Source organism: Cetorhinus maximus, chromosome 8 (genome assembly GCF_964194155.1).
Source record: "Cetorhinus maximus chromosome 8, sCetMax3.hap1.1, whole genome shotgun sequence".
Lineage (NCBI taxonomy): Eukaryota > Metazoa > Chordata > Chondrichthyes > Lamniformes > Cetorhinidae > Cetorhinus > Cetorhinus maximus.
In genome coordinates this window covers 60,445,173-60,466,388 of record NC_135886.1, presented here as the reverse complement: position 1 = coordinate 60,466,388, position 21,216 = coordinate 60,445,173, and the positions used below count along the sequence as shown (strand labels likewise).

Here is a 21,216-nt window from a genome sequence, read left to right as displayed (position 1 = left end):
TGATGGCACAGTAGTTTTGTTGCTGGACTAGTAATCTAGAGATCCAGGGTAAGGATCTGTGGATCCAGGTTCGAATCTTGCCACCTTCCCGCAGATGGTGGAATTTGAATTCAATAAATATCTGGAATTAAAAGTCTGATGATGACCATGAAACCATTGTCAATTGTTGTTAAAATCCATCTGGGTCACTAATGTCCTATAGGGAAGGAAACCCATCGGCCTTACCTGGTCTGGTCTACATGTGACTCCAGACCCACAGCAATGTAGTTGACTCTGAAATGGCCTAGCAAGCCACTCAGTTGTGATCAAACCACTACAAAGTCACAAAAAAGCATCCGGCATCGACCTAGGCACCGAAGACAACAATGGCAAACACAGCCTTGTCGACCCTGCAAAATCCTCCTCACTAACTAGTGCCAATTGGGAGAGCTGTCTCACAGGCGAGTCAAGCAACAGCCTGACATAGCCATCCTCATGGAGTCATATCTTACAGATAATGTCCCAGACACCACCATCACCATCCCTGGGTATGTCCTGTCCCACCAGCAAGACAGACCCAGCAGAGGTGGCGGCACAGTAGTATACAGTCGGGAGGGAGTTGCCCTAGGAGCCCTCAACATCAACTCCGGACCTCATGAAGTGTCATGGCATCAGCCCAAAAATGGGCAAGGAAACCTCCTGCTGATTACCACATACCGCCCTCCCTCAGCTGATGAATCAGTGCTCTTCCATATTGAACACCACTTGGGAAGCATTCAGGGTGTCAAGGATGCAGAATGTACTCTTGGTGATGGACATTGAAGTCCCCCACCCAGACTGACGCAGTAGCAACTATACTGACCAAGCTGGCTGAGTCCTGAATGACATAGCTGCTAGATTAGGTCTGCAGCAGGTGGTGAGAGAACCAACAAGAGGGAAAAACATCCTTGACCTCATCCTCACCACCCTGCCTGCCACAGGTATATCTGTCCATGACAGTATTGGTAGGAGTGACCTCCGCACAGTCCTTGTGGAGACGAAGTCCTGTCTTCACATTGAGGATACCTTCCATCGTGTTGTGTGGCACTACCACCATGCTAAACGGGAGAGATTTCAAACAGATCTAGCAACTCAAGACTGGGCATCCATCAGCAGCAGAATTGTGGTCGAACACAATCTGTAACCTCATGGCCTGGCATATCCCCCACTTTACCATTACCATCAAGGCAGGGGATCAACCCTGGTTCAATGAAGAATGCAGGAGGGCATGCCAGGAGCAGCGCCAGGTATCAACCTGGTGAAGCTATAAAACAGGACTAGTTGCATGCCAAACAGCATACACAGCGAGTGGTAAACAGAGTTAAGCGATCCCACAGCCAACGGATCAGATCTAAGCTCTGCAGTCCTGCCAAATCCAGTCATGAATGGTGGTGGACAATTAAACAACTCACTGGAGGAGGAGGCTCCACAAATATCCCCACCCTCAATGATGAAGGAGTCCAGCACATCAGTGCAAAAGATAAGGCTGAAGCATTTGCTACAATCTTCAGCCAGAAGTGCCAAGTGGATGATCCATCTCAAATTCCTCTGTAGGCCCACAGCATCAAAGAGGCCAGTCTTCAGTCAATTCTATTAACTCCTCATGATATCAAGAAATGGCTGAAGGCACTGGATACTGCAAAGGAAATGGGCCCTGACAATATTCCAGCAACAATACTGAAGACTTGTGCTCCAGAACTTGCTGCACCCCTAGCCAAGCTGTTCCAGTACAGCTACAACACTGGCATCTATCTGGCAATGTGGAAAATTGCCCAGGTATGTCCTGTACACAAAAAGCAGAACAAATCCGAACTGGCCTATTACCACCTCATCAGCCTACTCTCGATCATCAGTAAAGTAATGGAATGGGTCATTGACAGTGCTATCAAGCAGCACTTGCTTAGCAATAGCCTGCTCACTGACCCCCAGTTTGGGTTCTGCCAGGGCCACTCAGCTCCTGACCTCATTACAGCCATGGTTCAAACATGGAAAAAGAGCTGAACTCCCAAGGTGAGGTGAGAGTGACTGTCCTTGACATCAAGGCAGCATTTGACCAAGTGTGGCATCAAGGAGCCCTAGCAAAACTGGAGTCAATGGGAATCAGGGGGAAAACTCTCCACTGGTTGGAGTCATACCTAGCACAAAGGAAGATGGTTGTGGTTCTTGAAGGTCAATTATCTCGGTTCCAGGACATCACTGCAGGAGTTCCTCAGGGTAATGTCCTCAGCCCAACCATCTTCAGCTGCTTCATCAATGACCTTCCCTCCATCATAAGGTCAGAAGTGGGGATGTTTGCTGATGATTGCACAATGTTCAGCACCATTCGCGACTCCTCAGATACTGAAGCAGCCCATGCCCAAATGCAGCAAGACCTGGACAATATCCAGGCTTGGGCTGACATGTGGCAAGTAACATTCGAGCCACACAAGTGCCAGGCAATGATCATCTCCAACAAGAGAGAATCTAACCATTGTCCCTTGACATTCAATGTCATTACCATCACTGAATCCTCCACTATCAACATCCTGGGGGTTACCACTGACCAAAAACTGAACTGGATTAACCATATAAATACTGTGGCTACAAGAGCAGGTCAGAAGCTAGGAATCCTATGGCAAGTAACTCACCTCCTGACTCCCCAAAGCCTGTCCAACATCTACAAGGCACAAGTCAGGAGTGTGATGGAATACTCTCCACTTGTCTGGATGAGTGCAGCTCCTACAACACTCAAGAAGCTTGACACAGTCCAGGACAAAGCAGTCCGCTTGTTTGGCACCACATCCACAAACATTCACTCCCTCCACCACTGACGCACAGTAGCAGCAGTGTGTGCCATCTACAAGATGCACTGCAAGAATTCACCAAGGCTCCTCTTCCAAACCCACGGCCCCAACCATCTAGAAGGACAAGGGCAGCAGACACATGGGAACACCACCACTTGGAAGTTCCATTCCAAGTCGCTCATCATCCTGACTTGGAAATATATCAACGTTCCTTCACTGTTGCTGGGTCAAAATCCTGGAACTCCTTCTCTAACAGCACTGTGGATGTACCTATACCACATGGACTGCAGTGATTCAAGAAGGCAGCTCACCACCACCTTCTCAAGCCCAAATCCCGTGAATGAATTTTTAAAAATTATACTATCCTCTATTACAACATGATTCCTTTTAACATCTCCCACTACTTGACTGGCTTCCTGCATCATGGTACTATGGTCAGTCTGCTCATCCTCCCTGCAATCTCTGCTCTCGTCCACAGAAGTTGCAAGAGCCTTGAACCTGTTGGATAAGTGCTGAGGGTCCTCCATTGCTACCTTCTTGATCTCCATGTCTGCCTCTCTCATAGTCACACCCTCCTGTCCCTGACCATTGAACAAATCTGAAGTGCCTTACTAAAGGGATGTGAGTGCCTCCTGGATCAAAGTGTCCAGGTAACTCTCCCCGTCTCTGATGCATCGCAGTGTCCAATGATCAGACTCCAGCTCAGCAACTCTGAGCTGAAATTCCTCGAGCTGCAGATACATACTGTGGTTGTGGTTGCTGTGGATCACACTGGTGTCCACCAGCCCCACATGCTACAGCTGCAACACATCACATGCTCCGCCATTTTTATTGTGTTTTATTCAACTAATTAGGTTTCAAGTTTAGAAATATCACTCAGTTGCTGTCTGCATTTATACCAAGTAGTTTAACTAGTTAATTTATAAATTTAATGTAATACTTATGTCCCCCAGCATCTGTTTGAACTATTGCCATGTTTAAAGGATAAAAAAACTTACCAAACTCTCATCTATCTGCTCACCTAATTAAAGCCTTGAACACTCACCATCTTCTGGAGGCTGAAACAATGATATAAAAAGCGGCTCCCCCTTCCCGCTCTGCACTAAATTGCCAGATTAGCAGTCGCACCTTACCATACACAGGAGGAGACCATTCAGCCCATTGAACCTGTTCCATCATCCAATTAGTTTGTGGCTGACCTGGTATTCTAACTTCAACTTGGTTCTATATCCCTTAATATCTGAACTCAAAAAAATTGTTTCAACCACTGTTTAAAAAATTTCAATCAGTCTCCAGCCTCAATGGCTTTTGGGAAGATGTTTCCAGATTTTGACGAACTTTAATGAGAAGGAGTGCTCCTGACATCATCCCTGAATGTCTGAGCTCTAATTTTGTAGGTTATGTCCTCTTGTTCTGGACTCTCCCTACCAGAGAAATAGACTCCCTCCATCTATTCTGTCAACCCCTTTTATCATCTCAATTTGAGGGTCTCTTACATTCAAGGGAATATAAACTTAATCTAAGCAGCATATCTTCATTATTTATCTCTTTTAATATCTTTCCTATATAAATCAGTGTCAAAAAATCTGTTTCCGGTCCCCACACAGAGCTGTGATGGTGATGACAGGCCAGGCATCGTGCCTTCCCCATTCAGCGTTCTTGAACAGCCTAAGTAGCAATTTCTAACAGAAGCAACATTTAAAGTACGTGTTCCTATAGAGTCAGGAGGGACAGGACCAGGAGTCCACAGGAATCACAATCACACAGCCAAAACATTGCTGGCTTCAAACCCCCACCCTCAATCCATCAGGAGTTCCTTTGGACAGCTGTTGGTGAGGCAAGTGGCACAACATCTGTGCTCCTCGAGTGGACCAGCTGTTTATGGAGGTGCATCAGGCTCGAGCACAAAATGTTAATGAGGCTCAAGGCCCAATATTGGTCTGGACTTGGGGTCTCTTGCTGAGGGAACACAACCACCCTGTGCAGCACTGATTCTGGGCCCAAAAAATACAACCAAAGGCCCAAAGCTATATAGCACATTCCTGCTAGGCTGGTTACTCAGTCAGTGGTCTCCACCAGCAGTTCACTGACTTAACCCTTCTGTTCAATGTTGCAACATAAGCAAGTTCAACTGAGAGCTACAAATGCAATTTCTGGAGGTAAACTTCAATGGGAGGTGAGCTGGGAAATGAATAGACCAGGGCCATAAACGTTCTTAGAATCATAGTAGTCCTAGAACGTTTATGGCCCAGAAAGAGGCCACTTGGCCCATCGTGTCTGTGCCGGCTAAAAAACAAGCCACCCAGCCCAAACCCACTTTCCAGCATTTGGTCAGTAGCCCTGCAGGTTAGGGCACTTGAGGTGCATATCCAGACACCTTTTAAATGAGTTGAGGGTTTCTGCCTCCACTAAACTTTCAGGTAGTGAGTACCAGACCTCCAAAATCTCTGGGTGAAAAGATTCTTCATCATCTTCACCTCAAATCTTTCTACCAATCGCTTTAAACCTATGCACCCCACCCACCACCAGTCACTGCCCTCTCTGCTAAAGTAAATATGCCTTTCCCATCCACTCTCTCAGGGCCCCTCACATTATTTTACATAAACCAGCTGAGGTGCAAGGGCAGTTAAATGGAGTGCTGTGAAACTCACCTTCATCTCCTGAGCTTCCATAGCTTTCCTGCCATCCCACGGCCAACTCCGCTTGGTGAAGTAGTTCACAGTCGCAAACTCAATCAGCGCTGAGAACACAAATGCGTAACAGACGGCAATAAACCAGTCCATGGCTGTCGCATATGCCACCTTGGGCAAGGAGTTCCTGGCACTGATACTCAGTGTGGTCATTGTTAGCACTGTGGTGACTCCTGCAAGATAAAATCATTCCATGAAACTCACTACCTGTTTAATTCATATTATATTATAGTCATGGATTTCTGAGTGATTACTGTGATGACATAGGATCTGGTGGCAATACCTCCATGTATGATTCATGTATGAGTATTTTTTATAATAACAAGCTTCATTACAGTGACTAATTTGGTCTTTCATTTATATTAAATGATGTATAAATATTACAACCTGGTTCCCAAGATCTGACTGCTTTGAGAACATTGTCTGGCCCAAGAGAACAGCACAAATCCTGGGGTGACCAGCTCCCACCCTTCATCCCGCCCGTGACTGCATGGCTCTGAACCTCAAGAATACCTGCCTTAAGGGGGAGCTGGTTCTATTCGAATACTATAATACAACCTTGACCTGTTCTTATGTAATATGCACACATATATACTTTATACATTTAGCTGAGACCACATTTTTAGGTGTTTATTAAGCTTCAGGCCTTTTCTGAGCCTTTGTCTCTGTGCTCCAAGCTTTCTTTATAATATGCTAAGATCCCTGGTCCCAGCTGCCTTATTTGCACTTGTATTTCCAAACTGTCTGTGTGTATTTATGGTCCCCACATTTAGAGAAGGATATACTTGCATTGGAGGCCGTACAGCGAAGGTTCACTAGATTGGTCCCTGGGGTGAGGGGGCTGTCCTATGATGAGAAACTGAGTAAATTGGGTCTATATTCTCTGGAGGTTAGAAGAATAAGAGGTGATCTCATTGAAACCTATAAGATTCTGAAGGGGTTTGATAGGGTAGAGGCTGAGAGATTGTTACCCCAGGCCGGGAAATCTAGAACATGGGGGCACAGTCTCAGGTTAAGGAGCCGATCATTTAGGATTGAGATGAGGTTTTTTAGATTCTACCCCTGTGAAGCATCTTTTTCTAGGATAAAGATTTTATATAAGTGCTCTTGAGCCATATGAATTGCTGCCAATCAGCTCTTAGAAGCTGGCTCATGATTTAGGATTTCTAATCATCCCAGATTGTCGTGGAACCTTGAAGACTTAAACATTAATCTCCCTGGACTTTGCTGTGATTAACCCAGAGGCGGGTGGGATTTGCCTGACAGTTGCCTCTGTGAATCTACTCAATCAATTGGTCAGTTGGATAGAAGCTTGAGGAAATTGGCTTCCTCAACCCAGGTTGTGTTGAGCCCAGAAACAGACCATTTTTGGATCAGTACGAACTGTTAAAAACAATTGTAGCAGGCTGCAGGCTGACCCAACAGCTCAACCATCTATCTGTCCTTCTGGGCCTTATTTTTCACCAGTGATAAACTGCTGCTCCATACGACGTGAGTCTTACATAGGCTGAGTTCTTAAAGATCAGATTCATTGAATTCAATTATATCATTTACCACAGTGGGACTTAAGCTCACAACGTCTTCAGGCTATTTTGTCCAGTGAAGAGTGGGTAAAAATATTCTCGGTGCTCCTTATATGTAACGTACATCAAATTCAAACATCTTAATGTGACATATCTCCTCTTCCAATTCGAGACCCAGATTTCAGGTGTAGCTTTGAAAAAACTCTGTTCATCTCTGTGATAATCACATTGGAAGGTTGGAGTTACCAGCTTAAATCCCAGCCTGAAAAATTATGAAACTGAGTTCAGTGAATCTGGGCAGTAATATGGGTGGAACCTTCTGGTAGAGGCAAGGTTGTTGGCAGCGGGGCAGGAAGTGAGCAGCACTTCCACTCAGGGGCTGGCCGGCTGGCCATGCATAACCACACGGCAGCCAATCAGCTACGCATGGTCAATGAGCTTGGCAAATAATACAGCTGGGTGGGGGGGGTGGGGGGAGCGGCGTGGGTATGGGCAGGAAGTCAGTGCCCCTGCTGTTATCTCACAGGGTCGAGGGTCCAAGTGCCATATTTAAAAGGCACCGGGTCAGGCATGCATTCCCTGTGAACCGGCAGCATCTGTCTATCTGAATGGATGCCAAGAATTCAACCAAACCTTTGGATCTTCTCCCCAACACGTCTCAGAAGAGAAAAAGAACGGCCCCATGGTTCAGCGATGCCTCGCTGCAAGTTCTCCTCCAGCTTGTCCGAGAAAGGCACGAGGTCCTATTTCCCAGGGATGGCACCCGGAGGCCTGGGCAGAGGTCTCAGCACAGGTTAGCATCAGTGGGGCCCACAAACAAACTGGTTGCAGTGTAGGGAAAAGGCCAATGGTGTGACAAAATGTGAATACTTACCTTGATTTTTAAAACAGCAGTTCGGGTTTTTTTAACGTCGTTCGGGCCTTTCGTGCATGCGCCAGCCGGGAGATGGCCGCACATGCACAGTTGGTATATTTTACTGTCTTCAGGCTGGGAACTGGCTCTGTGCACCTCTGCAGAAGAAGGAGGAAGCAAAGAAGTGAAATGGCGCAAAACTGCAGGTCAGGTAACCTGGCCAGGAGAGCCATTAAAAGGAAGGTGTCTGAGGGAGCAGGACACAGAGAGGGGAACAGGGAGAAGGTCCCAAACCAAAGAATGGGACAGAAAGAGGTCCCAGAAGAAAATCCCCGACAGGAACAAAGGCAGAGATTAGAAAGAGTAAAGTTAAGTTAAGTAAAATTAAAAGTAAGGAGCAGAGAAATTGGATCCAAATTAAAGACAGAGCTGCAGGGAGCAGACTTGAAGCAAAGTGGCCTCGGGAGAAGCCCAGGAGATCCAAGGCAGAAGCCTAAGGCTGATGACTCTGTGCTGCCAGCCTTTGGAGTAGTGGCGTTCTGCTTGGCACGGCCAAAGGTTTGAAAAAGCACTTGGACGGTGAAGTTTGAGTGTACGCAGAGATCCAGAGGAAAGGAATCTCAGAAGGCGAGATCGAAACCCTGGAGGTGGATCCTTGTTGAAGCTGTCCAAGAGGAACAACATATGAAGAGAATTCTAAGGTGAGATCTTCAAATGTGAAGATTGAAAACCCAGTGAAACTAGTTGGCTCACAGTGTGACGAATGTCTGGGTGGGTTTTTCAGGAATCCATGGAAGCTGCTTGGGTTGCATCTGTCATTTACTTTGGACTGTGGTGTGTCTGGCCACAGGTTGCCTGTTAATTCACATGTACCTCATCCTTACCCTGAATGTTAGAATATAAGATTGTCATGAAAATATAATAATTTTTATAATGTTATTGGGATTTATTGTAAAGTAGGAATAATGGGGTCTGGATAGTGTGTGTGCGTGTGTGGGACTTAACTGAATTAACGACAGCTGCTCTGAATGCTTTGATGTGTCAGAAGAGAAGCTAGCTCTGAAACGCTAAATAAGTAAACATGGTCGAAGTTTTATAATGTGAGGTGTGAAAGGAAATTTTGCACTTTGAGATAAACTATAGTAGTCGTAAGTTTCCAAGAGAGGGTGAAATGTTACACTTTGCTAGAAGAAGCCAAACAGTGTGTTTATTTTTCCCAAAGCTTACTGATAACATTGCTACTCTGAAAGACTTTTGTTATTAGAAAGGTAAAGCCCAAAGACATATTGAAACAATGGGATTTACATTAAAAATGGAGAAACATGTATAAAGGAGATGAGGATATCTGTAAGAGGAAGGCATTCTAAGATCTGAAAACCCTCCAGCTGCTGAACCCAAATTGCTGTCTGCAAGAACTAAAGTTAAGAAAACTCACTTTGAACATCCCTGTCCAGGGAATTTTGTGTTTCTTTGCCTGGGTCTGTTAAAACATATATTTTCTTACTGGGCATGGAGGCATGGTTGCCTTAACGGAGGTGTAACTGGGAGTTAGATTAATTAGGGGAGCTAGGAGTTATCATAGTAGTAATTTGTAGGTCTATGTATTTGCTTAAAATTATTTCTTTTATTAATAAATATTTAATTTAGTTTTGTAAAAACCCTCTAAGACTATTATTACTGAATTCAAGGCACACATCTCAAAATAAATATACAAATTACAAAACAGTTGTGGCAGTTGTTTTAAGTTTCCCTTTGGAATTTGAGCAGCTTAGCATTTATCATCTGCTGTGCTGTAACAAAGATAAATTGTTTTATCATACTGAATTTGTATGTGTCAGAAAGATATAGCTGGAGCGAAGGAATAATCAGCATGTGAATCATTTTCTTGTGTTTGCATTGAGATCTTTCCAACCTTTTTGCCTGGTGTAACATAGTTTATTTAACGCAAAGAATACAACATTTATTCAACAAGAAAAAAGTTCATCAGCTGACTCCTATGAATTTGTTCAGTGACTTTCTTCCACTGTTTCAAAAGAAAAGTTAGGACTTATGAAGCCAGGTTTCACTCTGGGATCTGACATGCCCAGCATTAACAACAGCTGGGGTCGTAACAATGATCTGCTGAACTTGGCCAGGGTAAGTGGCACTGCGTAGTCACTGAAAAGTGACATTCGCAGGGGCATCAGACAGTGTAAATGTGGGAGCAGAGAACTGTCAGATAAGAGTTTGGTTTGAAGGCCTCAGCAGCAGTTAGGAGTTGCTGACTGATTGTGTGGGGGCCACTTGATGCTGTGAAAGTCGTACCAGTTGCAGGACAGTGTGGTGTCAAACGCTTATTGGAGAAGACTCAGGAGCTGTCATAAGCATGCATGCTCATAAAGTGGCTATGCACCAATTGGCATGACACTCATTCATTCTGGTTTCTGCAGGGGAAAAGAGCTAATAATTGTCACGAATGCAAGGTTGTAGAGGGGGTGGCCCAGAAATAATGATCCTCAACCCGTTTGAGGAAGAGGCCGCGGACGGGGGCCGAGCATGTGTGGATGGAGAGAGAGCAGAGTGTCACAGCCATTCAGTGAGGATTCTTCCTGCCTGGTGTTCATAAATGGGCACACAGGAGTGACATCTGAAACATATACACGTGTATATTGACCAGTGAAACTCTTTCGAGTTATCAACAGTCACAGATTGCAACTCTTTCGAGTACAATCACAGTTCTTGGTTTCCGGGAGTGGGACATGAACCCACAACCCTCTGGTTCAAGGTGGGCTTGCAGTAGAAACTTCATAAATAGGACCTGAGCTATTTGCTCGCTGTGCAAGCTTGATGCTGAAATAGGGCATCAAAGCTTTCCTAGGGATAATGGCCACCCTGATCAGAGAATTGCTCACTGTGTATCGTATATACTCGTGAATGGTCCTAAGGCCACCACGTTTGGTCCTGAAAAATGCCCAGTCAACGAAGATTATCCTGGAAGAATAAGATGTCTTGGAAATTTGAGCAACAGATGAAGCTAGCTGTCTCACACTGCTACTATGTAGTAGCCACACGAGTGGTATTCATCACTAACAGGATACTGCCATCAAGCCAAAAAGACATTCCGTCTATCACACAAATGAATAATGTGGTATATGAATTTCAGCGCCTGTGTGATGCCAGCAATGTAGGCCGTACATCCCAGAGACTGGTGGATCGTATCAAACAGCATGTCCCTTTGCCTGTTGGTAATAGGCAGAGTACTGACCATACCCAACCAACCTGCGCTTGGCAAGCTCAGAACATAATGTCTAACATCAGATGTGATTTGCTAAGGATCACACTGGCAACCAATTTAAGATCATCAGTCAGGCCCACAGTGTGGTTCACTGACGTGTGCTAGAAGCTACATGTATTCACACACAGGGCTCTGTCCTTTGTAAACAGAGAAAACATGTCCATGCATTGCACCTCTTTCAACTAACCAAAATTTTGGCAGGTGGGCAGCCATTCCCTGGTTCATTCCCCATGGCAATGCCTTAACCAAGCAGGGATTTAAATTTAAACAATGGCTTAACAGTTGACTGTTCCCTGGTGCATTTCCATTGCAGCATATCTGCCAATCAGAGTCCACTTAACAACCAATCCGCTTTCTCTTCTCATGCGGTATACGTTATTGTCCCCTTTCAGATTTGGTACTCTTGTAAATCTGTCCTGAAGAGTGCAAGACAAAAAGCTTCAACAGCACGTCTCTTTTCTCAGCAATACTCAAGTTCTGAACAACAAAATGACTACCTGAAACTCGATCAGAAAAGGGATTGTGCATAAACATCAGCTAATTCCTTTTGTTCTCCACTGCAGGTACCCGCAGCCAGTCAAAGAACCAAAAGGGGAGACAGCCTTCCCCCAGCTCCAGCTCCACCTCTGAGGCTGCCTCAGAGCAAGCGGCATGACAGCATTCACCTACACCCTCTTCCAGCACAGAAACATTCACCTCATTGGATACTCATTCTAGAGTAGGCTCGGGGTCACAATCTGGTGGGCACATGACTGACATGGATCCACAGCTGGCGGAGAAAGCGACAACCAAGGTCTCTGACACTCATGGGACTGCTGGAGACCAGGGCCCTGTTCAGCCCCATACAGATGATGAGCCTGTGGATTGGGCTCTAAGAGACATGTTGGAGATGCAGAGACAGGCAGGGGAGCATCAGGCAGAGATGTCAGAGGGCACGCGCAGACAGGACCGAAGGCTGGAGGAGTCCGTCCAAGTTCTGTCTGAGGTCATGGCTTCGGCATGTGAGTGCTTGGCTGCCTCCATGGGAAGGGTGGCAGCCACGATGGAGGACCTGGTCAGGCAGAACCCACGGTGGTTGCTGAGTATGCATTTGGCCCTGCACTCCAACACTCTCATCCTAGGCGCAGTGCAGCAGTGGCTAGGCAAGAGGGGGTTGTGACACCTTGACCTCCTCCCAGGTGCCCCTCTGAGTCAGGAAAGTGCTATCGGGCATCCACATGGTGGAGGAAAACAAGCCAGACACCCCCAAGGGACTTCATCCCACAAGCCTCCAAGAGTGCCCCGCCTCTTCACACCCTCTCTGCCAGAGAGCTTCTTCAGCAGGTAAGGCAGAGGATGGTACACCTGCATCTGTGCCGGAGACCCTCAGCAGGCTGGAGCCCTCTAGACCTGGGGCCAACAGAGGACATCCGCCAAGGTCATCTCAGGCAATGGATATAGAAGCCCACAGGCTGCCTCCACCTCAACTGTGGATGTTGGGGCAGCAATGAGATGTAGCAATAGGAAAAGAAGGATAAATAAATTGGAAGGGCACAAGGGTGGCACAGCTGTCCAAGAACTGTTTGTGAAGCACACTTGTAAGTATATGTTTAATTTCACTTTATTTGCGTGTGCTGTATTTTCATTATGCTGCTAGCTGCTGCAATGCTCATGTGCCTTTCAGACCATTGCAGTTCATGCCTCATCAGTCTCAGATGATGTGGGCCAATGGATAGATCACTTATCGAGTCACATCATTGATAGTGACATCTCTGAGTATCCCGACAATTGTAGGGTTCAACTTTGGATATCATTTGTCAAGTTGAGGCTTGGAATGCATATGGAAACTCATCGGGTAGTGTTCATTTGGTCATCAATGCTCAGGGGATTTGTTCTTTGGAAGGTGCAGCCCCCATTTGATGCGTTTGTCAGACAGGAGTGTATCACAGCCATAGTAACAGTGCATGTGGCTTCCAATGTAGCAGGCTTAGGGCTTTGCTAATCCCAGGATCGGCATGATTTTCCAACCATGTGCCTGAGGAAATGAGCAGTGTGACACAGATAGCGTATTGGGTGCCTATGGGAACGGGCAGTGTTATACAGATAGCGTCCTGGGTGCCTGAGAGAACGTGCAGTGTTATACTGATAGTATCCTGGGTGCCTGAGGGAACGGGCAGTGTTATACAGATAGTGTCCTGTGTCTCTGAGGGAATGGGCAGTGTAATACAGATAGTGTCCTGCATGCCTGAGGGAATGGGCAGTGTAATACAGAGAGTGTCCTGGGTGCCTGAGGGAACGGGCAGTGTAATACAGATAGCATCCTGGGTAGAAGAGGGAATGAACACTGTAATAACAAAAGTGTCCTGTGTGTCTGAGGGAGTGGGCAGTGTTATACAGATAGTGTCCTCTGCGTCTGAGGGAATGTGCTGTGTTATACAGATAGTGTCCGGGGTGCCTGGGGGAACAGGCAGTGTAAAACAGAGAGTGTTCTGGGTGCCCGAGGGAATTTACAGTGTTATACAGATAGTGTCCGGGATGCCTGAGGGAATGGGTAGTGTTATACAGAGAGTGTCCTGGGTGCCTGAGGGAATGGGAAGTATTATACAGATAGTGTCCTGGGTGCCTGAGGGAAGGGGTAGTGATATACAGATAGTGTCCTGGGTGCCTGAGGGAACGTGCAGTTTAATACAGGGAGCGTTCTGGTTACCTGAGGGAATGGGCAATGTTATACTGATAGTGTCCTGGGTGACTGAGGGAACGGGCAGTGTAATACAGATAGTGTCCTGTGTGTCTGAGGGATGGGCAGTGTTATACAGATAGTGTCCTGGGTGCATGAAGGAAAGGACAGTGTTACACCGATTGTGTCCTGGGTGCTTGAGGGAACAGGCAAGCTTACACAAACAGTGTCCTGGGTGCCTGAAGGAATGGGCAGTGTTAAACAGATAGTGTCCTGGGTAACTGAGGGAAGCGCAATATTACACAGATTGTGTCCTGGGTGCCTGAGGGAACGGACAGTATTATATGAATGGTGTCCTGGGTGTCTGAGGGTATGGGCAGTGTAATACCGATAGTGTCCTGGGTGCCTGATGGAATGGGTAGCGTTATACAGAGATTGTCATGGGTGCCTGAGGGAAAGGGCAGTGTAATACAGATAGTGTCCTGGGTTCCTGAGGGAACGGGCTGTGTTGTCCTGATCGTGTCCTGGGTGCCTGACGGAAAGGGCAGTGTAATACAGATAGTGTCCTGCGTGCTTGAGGGAACGGGTGTTGTTTTTCATATGGTATCCTGGGTGCTTGGGGGAATGGGCAGTGTTATACAGGGAGTGTCCTGGGTGCCTGAGGGAATGGGCAGTGTTATACAGATAGTGCCATGGTGCCTGAGAGAATGGAGTGTGTTATACAGATAGTGTCCTGGGCACCTGAGGGAATGGGCAGTGTTACATAGATGGTGTCCTGGGCACCTGAGGGAATGGTCAGTGTTACACAGATGTTGTTCTGGGTGCCTGAGGGAATGGGCAGTGTTATACAGATAGTGTTGGCTCCCTGAGGGAACGGGCAGTTTTAAACTGCTACTATCCTGGGTGCCTGAGGAAATGCGCAGTGTTATACAGATAGTGTCCTGGGTGCCTGAGGGAATGGACTGTGTTATACAGATAGTCTCCTGGGTGCCTGAGGGTATGGGCAGTGTTATGAAGATGGTGTCCTGTGTGTCTGCGGAAATGGGCAGAGTTATACAAATCGTGACCTGGGTGCCTGGGGGAAGAGGTAGTGTGATACAGAGATTCTCCTGGGTGCCTGAGGGAATGGGCAGTATTATACAGTGAGTGTCCCGGGTGCCTGAATGAACGGGCAGTGTAAAAATGATAATGTCCTGGGTGCCTGAGGGAACGGGCAGTGCTATACAAAAGTGTCCTGGGAGTCTGAGGGAATGGGCAGTGTTATACAGATAGTTCCTGGGTGCCTGAGGGAATGGGCGGTGTTATACAGGTAGTGTCCTGTGTCTCTGAGGGAATGGGCAGTGATATAATGATTGTGTCCTGGTATCTGAGGCAATGGGCAGTGTTATACAGATAGTTCTTGGTGCCTGAGGGAATGGGCAGTATTACACAGGTAGTGTCCTGGTGCCTGAGTCAACGGGCAGAGTTATACAGATAGCGTCCTGGGTGCCTGAGGGAACGGGCAGCTTAATACTGATTGTGTTTTGGGTGCATGAGGGAACGGGCAGTGTAATACAGATATTGTCCCGGTGCCCGAGGGAATGGACATTATTATACAGTTAGTGTCCTGGGTGCCTGAGGGAATGGGCAATGTTATACTGATAGTGTCCTGGGTGTCTGAGGGAACGGGCAATGTTATACTGATAGTGTCCTGGGTGCCTGAGGGAATGGGCAGTGATATACAGATGGTGTCCTGGGTGCCTGAGGGAATGGGCAGTGTTATACAGATAGTATCCTGGGTGCCTGATGGAATGGGTAGCGTTATACAGAAAGTGTCCTGGGTGCCTGATGGAATGGGTAGCGTTATACAGAGGTTGTCATGGGTGCCTCAGGGAACGGGCAGTATTATACAGATAGTGTCCTGGGTTCCAGAGGGAACGGGCAGTGTTGTCCTGATCGTGTCCTGGGTGCTTGAGGGAACGGGTGCTGTTTTTCATATGGTATCCTGGGTGCTTGGGGGAATGGGCAGTGTTATACAGATAGTGTCCTGGTGCCTGAGGGAATGGAGAGTGTTATACAGTCCCTGGGCGACTGAGGGAATGGGCAGTGTTAAAAAGATAGTGTACTCGTTACCTGAGGGAACGGGCAGTGTGACACAGATGGTGTCCTGGGTACCTGAAGGAACGGTCAGTGTTACACAGATGTTGTTCTGGGTGCCTGAGGGAACGGGCAGTGTTATACTGATAGTGTCCTGGGTGCCTGAGGGAATGGACAGTGTTATTCAGATAGTATCCTGGGTGCGTGAGGGAATGGGCAGTGTTATACTGATAGTGTCCTGGGTGCCTGAGGGAACGGGTAGTGTTATACAGATAATGTCCTGTGTATCTGAGAGAATGGGCAGTATTATACAGGTAGTGTTCTGTGTGCCTGAGGGAATGGGCAGTGTAATACAGTTAGTGCCCTGGGTACCTGAGGGAATGGGCAGTGTTACACAGACGGTGTCCTGGGTTCCTGAGGGAATGGGCAGTGTTATACAGATAGTGCCGTGGGTAACTGAGGTAATGGGCAGTGTTATACAGATAGTGTCTTGGATGCCTGATGAAATGGGTAGCGTTATACAGAGATTGTCATGAGTGCCTGAGGGAACGGTCAGTATTATACAGATAATGTCCTAGGTTCCTGAGGGAAAGGGCAGTGTAATACAGATAGTATCCTGGGTGCTTGGGGGAATGGACAGTGTTATACAGATAGTGCCCTGGTGCCTGAGGGAATGGAGAGTGTTATACAGATAGTGTCCTGGGCGCCCGAGGGAATGGACAATGTTAAAAAGATAGTGTGCTCGTTACCTGAGGGAATGGGCAGTGATATACAGATGGTGTCCTGGGTGCCTGACGCAATGGGCAGTGTTATACAGATAGCGTCCTGGGTGCCTGATGGAATGGGTAGCGTTATACAGAAAGTGTCCTGGGTGCCTGATGGAATGGGTAGCGTTATACAGAGGTTGTCATGGGTGCCTCAGGGAACGGGCAGTATTATAGAGATAGTGTCCAGGCTTCCGGAGGGAATGGGCAGTGTTGTCCTGATCGTGTCCTGGGTGCTTGAGGGAACGGGCGTTGTTTTTCATATGGTATCCTGGGTGCTTGGGGGAACGGGCAGTGTTATACAGGGAGTGTCCTGGTGCCTGAGGGAACGGAGAGTGTTATACAGTCCCTGGGCGACTGAGGGAATGGGCAGTGTTAAAAAGATAGTGTACTCGTTACCTGAGGGAACGGGCAGTGTGACACAGATGGTGTCCTGGGTACCTGAAGGAACGGTCAGTGTTACAAAGATGTTGTTCTGGGTGCCTGAGGGAACGGGCAGTGTTATACAGATAGTGTCCTGGGTGCCTGAGGGAATGGACAGTGTTATTCAGATAGTAGCCTGGGTGCGTGAGGGAATGGGCAGTGTTATTCAGATAGTAGCCTGGGTGCGTGAGGGAATGGGCAGTGTTATACAGATAATGTCCTGTGTTTCTGAGAGAATGGGCAGTATTATACAGTTAGTGCCCTGGGTACCTGAGGGAATGGGCAGTGTTACACAGATGGTGTCCTGGGTTCCTGAGGGAATGGGCAGTGTTATACAGATAGTGCCGTGGGTACCTGAGGTAATGGGCAGTGTTATACAGAAAGTGTCCTGGGTGCCTGATGAAATGGGTAGCGTTATACAGAGATTGTCATGAGTGCCTGAGGGAACGGTCAGTATTATACAGATAATGTCCTAGGTTCCTGAGGGAAAGGGCAGTGTAATACAGATAGTATCCTGGGTGCTTGGGGGAATGGGCAGTGTTATACAGATAGTGCCCTGGTGCCTGAGGGAATGGAGAGTGTTATACAGATAGTGTCCTGGGCGCCTGAGGGAATGGACAATGTTAAAAAGATAGTGTGCTCGTTACCTGAGGGAATGGGCAGTGTTACAAAGATAGCGTTGGCTCCCTGAGGGAACGGCCACTGTTATACTGATAGTGTCCTCGGTGCCTGAGGAAATGCGCAGTGTTATACAGATAGTGTCCTGGGTGTCTGAGGGAATGGACAGCGTTATACAGATATTATCCTGGGTACCTGAGGGAATGCACAGTGTTACACAGATGGTGTCCTGGGTGCCTGAGGGAATGGACAATGTTATACAGATAGTGTGCTGCGTACCTGAGGAAAAGCACAGTGTTATACAGATAGTGTCCTGGGTGCCTGAGGGAATGGACAATTTTATACAGATAGTGTGCTGGGTGCATGAGGGAATGGACAGTGTTATACAGATAACATCCTGGGTGCCTGAGTGTATGGGCAGTGTAATTAAGATAGTATCCTGGGTGCCTGAGGGATTGGGCAGTGTTATGAAGATGATGTCCTGTGTGTCTGCGGGAATGGGTAGAATTATACAATTCGTGACCTGGTGTCTGAGGCAACGGGCAATGTTATACAGTAGTGCCCTGGGTGCCCAGGGGAATGGGTAGTGTGATACAGAGATTCTCCTGGGTGCCTGAGGGAATGGGCAGTATTATACAGAGAGTTTCCCGGGTGCCTGAATGAACGGGCAGTGTAAAAATGATAATGTCCTGGGTGCCTGAGGGAACGGGTAGTGCTATACAAATAGTGTCCTGGGAGTCTGAGGGAATGGGCAGTGCTATACAGATCGTTCCTGGGTGCCTGAGGGAATGGGGGTTTTATACAGGTAGTGTTCTGTGTTTCTGAGGGAATGGGCAGTGATATAATGATTGTGTCCAGTTATCAGAGGCAATGGGCAGTGTTATACAGATAGTTCTGGGTGCCTGAGGGAATGGGCAGTGTTACACAGATAGTGTCCTGGTGCCTGAGTCAATGGGCAGAGTTATACAGATAGTGTCCTGGGTGCCTGAGGGAACGGGCAGTTTAATAATGATTGTGTCCTGGGTGCATGAGGGAATGGGCAGTGTAATACCGATAGTGTCCTGGGTGCCTGAGAGAATGTGCAGTGATATACAGATAGTGTCCTAGGTGCCTGAGGGAACGGGTAGTGTTATACAGATAATGTCCTCTGTGTCTGAGAGAATGTGCAGTGTTATACAGATAGTGTCCTGGGTGCCTGATGGAATGGGTAGCGTTATACAGAGATTGTCATGGGTGCCTGAGGGAACGGGCAGTATTATACAGATAGTGTCCTGGGTTCCTGAGGGAACGGGCAGTCTTGTACTGATCGTGTCCTGGGTGCCTGAGGGAAAGGGCAGTGTAATACAGATAGTGTCCTGGGTGCTTGAGGGAATGGGCGTTGTTTTTCATATAGTATCCTGGGTGCCTGAGGGAAAGGGCAGTGTAATGCAGATAGTGTCCTGGGTGCCTGAGGGAATGGGTAGTGTTATACAGATAGTGCCCTGGTGCCTGACGAAATGGTGTGTGTTATACAGATAGTGTCCTGGGCACCTGAGGGAATTGGCAATGTTAAAAATATAGTGTACTCGTTACCTGAGGGAACGGGCAGTGTTACACAGATGGTGTCCTGGGTACCTGAGGGAATGGGCAGTGTTACATAGATGGTGTCCTGGGCACCTGAGGGAATGGTCAGTGTTACACAGATGTTGTTCTGGGTGCCTGAGGGAACGGGCAGTTTTAAACTGATACTATCCTGGGTGACAAATCGTGACCTGGGTGCCTGGGGGAAGAGGTAGTGTGATACAGAGATTCTCCTGGGTGCCTGAGGGAATGGGCAGTATTATACAGTGAGTGTCCTGGGTGCCAGAATGAACGGGCAGTGTAAAAATGATAATGCCCTGGGTGCCTGAGGGAACGGGCAGTGATATACAAATAGTGTCCTGGGAGTCTGAGGGAATGGGCAGTGTTATACAGATAGTTCCTGGGTGCCTGAGGGAATGGGCGGTGTTATACAGGTAGTGTCCTGTGTCTCTGAGGGAATGGGCAGTGATATAATGATTGTGTCCTGGTATCTGAGGCAATGGGCAGTGTTGTACAGATAGTGTCCTGGTGCATGAGGGAATGGGCGGTGTTATACAGGTAGTGTCCTGTGTCTCTGAGGGAATGGGCAGTGATATAATGATTGTGTCCTGGTATCTGAGGCAATGGGCAGTGTTGTACAGATAGTTCTTGGTGCCTGAGGGAATGGGCAGTATTACACAGGTAGTGTCCTGGTGCCTGAGTCAACGGGCAAAGTTATACAGACAGCGTCCTGGGTGCCTAAGGGAACGGGCAGCTTAATACTGATTGTGTCTTGGGTGCATGAGGGAACGGGCAGTGTAATACAGATATTGTCCAGGTGCCCGAGGGAATGGACATTATTATACAGTTAGTGTCCTGGGTGCCTGAGGGAATGGGCAATGTTATACTGATAGTGTCCTGGGTGCCTGAGGGAACGGGTAGTGTTACAGAGATAATGTCCTGTGTGTCTGAGAGAATGGGCAGTGTTATATAGGTAGTGTCCTGGGTGCCTGAGGGAACGGGTAGTGTAATGCAGATAGTGTCCTGGGTGCCAGAGGGAATGGGCAATGTTACACAGATGGTGTCCTGGGTTCCTGATGGAATGCACAGTATTATACTGATATTGTCCTGGGTGTCTGAGGGAACGAGCAGTGTAATACAGATAGTGTCCGTGGTGCCTGAGGGAATGGGCAGTGTTATACAGTTAGTGACCAAGGTGTCTGAGGTAATGGGCAGTATTATATACATAGTCTCCTGAGAGCCTGAGGGAATGGATTGTGTTCTACTGATAGTGTCCTGGGTACCAGATGGAACGGGCAGTGTAATACAGATAGTGTACTGGCTGTCTGAGGGAATGGACAGTGCTATGCAATTAGTGTCCTGGGTGCCTGAGGAAATGGGTGGTGTTATACAGATATTGTCTTTGGTGTCTGAGGGAATGTGCAGCGCTATACTGATAGTGCCCTGGGAGCCAGAGGGTACGGGCAGTATTAGACAGATAGTGTCCTGGGTGCCTGAGGGAATGGAAAGTTTTTTTACAGATAGTGTCCTGGGTGCCTGGGGGAATGGAAAGTTTTATACAGTTGGTGTCCTGTGTGTCTGGGGGAATGGGCAGTGTTATACAGATCTTATCCTGGTGTCTGAGGGAATGGGCAGTGTAATACAGAAAGTGTCCTGAGTGCCTGAGGGAATGCAAAGTTTTTTACGGATAGTGTCCTGGGTGCCTGAGGGAATGGGCAGTGTTATAAAGATAGTGTCCTGATTGTCTGAGGGAATCTCCAATGGTATACAGATAGTGTCCTGTGTCTCTGAGTGATGGGCAGTATTATACTGATAGTGCCTTGGGTGCCTGAGGGAATGCACAGTGTAATACAGATAGTGTCCTGGGTGTCTGAGGGAATGGGCAGTATTATACTGATAGTGCCCTGGGTGCCTGAGGAATGCACAGTATGAAACAGATAGTGTCTTGGGTGCCTAAGGGAATGGGCAGTGTTATACT

At 47.5% G+C, this 21,216-nt stretch overlaps 1 protein-coding gene across 1 annotated transcript in view; it reads right to left on the bottom strand.

Moving 5' to 3' along the window:
• Nucleotides 1-21,216, bottom strand: part of LOC144683662 (gamma-aminobutyric acid receptor subunit alpha-3-like) — a 590,228-nt gene that overhangs the window by 91,303 nt on the left and 477,709 nt on the right. The window contains exon 9 of the mRNA XM_078546915.1: nucleotides 5,453-5,664. Within this exon, the coding sequence (XP_078403041.1) occupies nucleotides 5,453-5,664 (212 nt within the window). The remainder of the gene's footprint in view (nucleotides 1-5,452; nucleotides 5,665-21,216) is intronic.